Source organism: Gekko japonicus, unplaced genomic scaffold, assembly GCF_001447785.1.
Source record: "Gekko japonicus isolate JY-2015 unplaced genomic scaffold, Gekko_japonicus_V1.1 scaffold2774, whole genome shotgun sequence".
Taxonomy (NCBI): domain Eukaryota; kingdom Metazoa; phylum Chordata; class Lepidosauria; order Squamata; family Gekkonidae; genus Gekko; species Gekko japonicus.
In genome coordinates this window covers 11,533-14,686 of record NW_015173759.1, presented here as the reverse complement: position 1 = coordinate 14,686, position 3,154 = coordinate 11,533, and the positions used below count along the sequence as shown (strand labels likewise).

The 3,154-nt window shown below is 48.8% G+C and overlaps 1 protein-coding gene across 1 annotated transcript in view; it reads right to left on the bottom strand.

Annotated features, from left to right (window-relative positions):
• The window catches only part of PCBP3 (poly(rC) binding protein 3), a 55,717-nt gene extending 54,120 nt beyond the window's left edge, over nt 1-1,597 (bottom strand). Inside the window, exon 1 of the mRNA XM_015423506.1 lies at nt 1,529-1,597. Coding sequence (XP_015278992.1) covers nt 1,529-1,597 — 69 coding nt within the window. The remainder of the gene's footprint in view (nt 1-1,528) is intronic.
• Between the last annotated feature and the right edge of the window lie 1,557 nt (nt 1,598-3,154).

Below are 3,154 nucleotides of genomic sequence, written 5' to 3'. Positions count from 1 at the left end.
TAGTGTGAGCTAGCTCACCGTTTTTTAGCCTCTGGCTCACACATTTTTGTCTTAGCTCAGGAAGGATGGCTCCAGAGCAAACTAATTTATGCAGTAGCCAAATCCCTTGCTCACAGGAGCTCACAAAGTAGAATTTTTGCTCACAAGACTCCACAGCTTAGAGGGAGCATGGCTCACGACATGCCTGTTTTAACAAGTGAGCCATTTCAGTCAGTCATGAGAGAAAATGCAATGTCTTTATGAATAAACCAGAAGATACCCTAAAGAAAAGGGGCTCCAGAAAGTTCCTTTGGGCATCCCCCAGGCCAGCTAGAGGGATTTCTGAGCTGAGAACCTCTTGTGAATACTGATTTTTTTGCTCTCCGTAGATGCCAGCGTTGCCAGCGTTGGGTTGGGAAACCCCTGGAGATTCGGGGGTAGGGTCCGGAGAGGGCAGAGTTTGGGGAGGGACCTCAGTGGGGTATACTGCCATTAAGTCCAATCTCCGAAGCGGCCATTTTCTCCCAGGGTAACTGACCTCTGCAGTCAGTTATCATTCTGGAAAAATCTCCAGGCCTCACCCAGAAGTTTTTAACCCTACCTACCATGGTTCCAACCTAACTCGGGCCCCATGCCTGATAACTAGGCTTGCCAAGTTCCCCCAGGGGGCGGGGAAACCCCGGCCCCAGAGGCCCGTTCCCACTGGCGGCGGATCAGGCCCCAGGGGAACCCCACCCCCAAAGCACGCAACGTGCACGTCACCCGGAAATGACGCGAACACGCCGGGCACTCTGGGGGCAAGGCCACGGTCATCCGAGGGAAAAACTATGGTTTTTCCTCGGATGGTCGTGGCCCCGCCCCCAGCATGCCTGGCGTGGTCATGTCACATCCGGGTGACGGGGTTGCAGCGCACTCCCGGAGCTGCACTGGAGTCCCCCGCTCCAGCGTAGCTTCGGACTTGGCAACCCTACTGATAACTGAATTTAAAAACAAACAAACAAATAGGGTTGCCAGCCTCCAGGTGGGGCCTGGGGATCTCCCGCTTTTACAATTGATCTCCAGCTGACAGAAATCAGCTCCCCTGGAGAAAATGGCTGCTTTGCAAGGTGGACTCTATGGCATTGTACCATGTTGAGGCCCCTCCCCTCCCCAAACCCCACCGTCTCCTGGATCCACCCCCAAAGTCTCCAGGTATTTTTCAACCCAGACCTGGCAACCCTACAAACAAATGCTGGGATCACTGAAGGCAGCAATGTCTCATCCAATTTGGCCCCAGGTCTCTGTACATCAGCTTCCAGAATTTCTCCCACTAAGCAAGCCGGCAGCCAGCATCTGCCTCCAAAAGATGCTTGTAGAAATGTCCTTGAATAAAAGCACATAACTTCCTTCCTGACAAAGTGGAAATCCAAGTTTGGGAGTGTTTGTGGGTCACGCACTTCTCAGGGCACAGAGCGTAGTGGCTGTTGTATGCGTGCCACCACCTTGGTTTGTATCAACACCAATTTGAATGAAAGGATCGTTGCCGGGAACCGCCGGCTCCCCCACTCACCTTGCCGTGCATCAGAAGTCGGATTGTGAGGGTCACATTCAGACCACCCTCAGAGACTTTGGACTCCATCTTCTACTGAGGTGTGGCGAATATTCAGAGTGTTGGGAGACTCACGGGAAGACAGATGTTGCTCTCGCCTAGAAAGAGAGAGAGAGCAAATAGTGCTTTTGTTTACATGTTGTAGGAGCTGCGGTGGCTCAAGTGGTTAAGACGCTGAACTGCAGGCTGTGGAAGGTCAGTAGTTCAGCAGTTCGAGACCTGAGTGCCGTATGACGGAGTGAGCTCCCGTCTGTAGTTCCAGCTCCTGCCAACCTAGCAGTTCGAAAGCAAGAAATTGCAAGTAGATAAATAGGTACCACTTCTGCGGGAAGGTAACAGTGTTCCGTGCGCCTTGGTGTTTAGTTATGCCGGCCACATGACCACGGAAACGTCTTTGGACAGCGCTGGCTCTTCGGCTTTGAAATGGAGATGAGCACAGCAACCCTAGGGTCGGACTCGACTGACTTTCAAGCAAGGGAACCTTTACCTTTTACCTTACTTGTTGTACAAGGCCAACAATGGTTTCAGTTTGACACTTTACACATTAATTTGACGCCAATTTTTAAAATGATGTATGAGAAGCCCTTCCTGCGCATATCTCACTTCTGGGGCACTGAAACTATGTGGGATTGGAGGGAAATGAATTTTCTTTGGCGTCTACATTTTGAACTTGCCTTTTACCTTATTCCTTTTATTCAAATAAGAACATAAGAACATAAGAGACGCCAATGTTGGATCAGGCCAAAGGCCCATCCAGTCCAACACTCTGTCACACAGTGGCCAGAAATACCAGGTGCCATCAGGAGGTCCACCAGTGGGGCCAGGACATTAGAAGCCCTCCCACTGTTGCCCCCCCCAAGCACCAAGAAGACAGAGCATCACTTGCCCCAGAGCCCCTAGCTATACCTTGTGGCTAATAGCCACTGATGGACCTCTGCTCCATATGCTTATCTAATTCCCTTTTGAAGCCGTCCATGCTTGTAGCACCCACCACTTCCTGTGGCAGTGAATTCCATGTGTTAATCACTCTTTGGGTGAAGAAGTACTTCCTTTTATCCGTTCTAACCCGACCGCTCTGCAGTTTCATGGAGTGCCCACGAGTTCTTGTATTGTGAGAAAGGGAGAAAAGTACCTCTTTCTTTACCTGCTCTTTCCCATGCTGCCTTTTACCTTATTCCTTTTATTCAAATAGTGAATCATTTGGGATTTGTGTGTGTTGCCAGTGTGAAAATGTTTGTTTCCATTCTTGAGCATTACACTTGAAGCATAACAATAAACAAACAAACCTCAAGAGTCAGGTGAACAAATTTAGAGTCTAGTGGCCCCTTTAAGACCAACAAAGGTTTATTCAAGGTATGAGCTTTCATGTGCAAAGCACACTTTTTCAAATACAGTAGAATGGGAGGTAAGGTTCAAACTTATAGACAGATGAACAGCAAATTAACAACGTAGCATGATGAGGATGTTTTATGCTATGCAAAAACAGAATTAAATAACAAGCTAAGGTTGTAAGGTCAAAAGTTGTAAAGCAATAAATATGTCAAGATAAATGTGAGACTCTCCATTCATTCTCAGAGGTCACTTGAC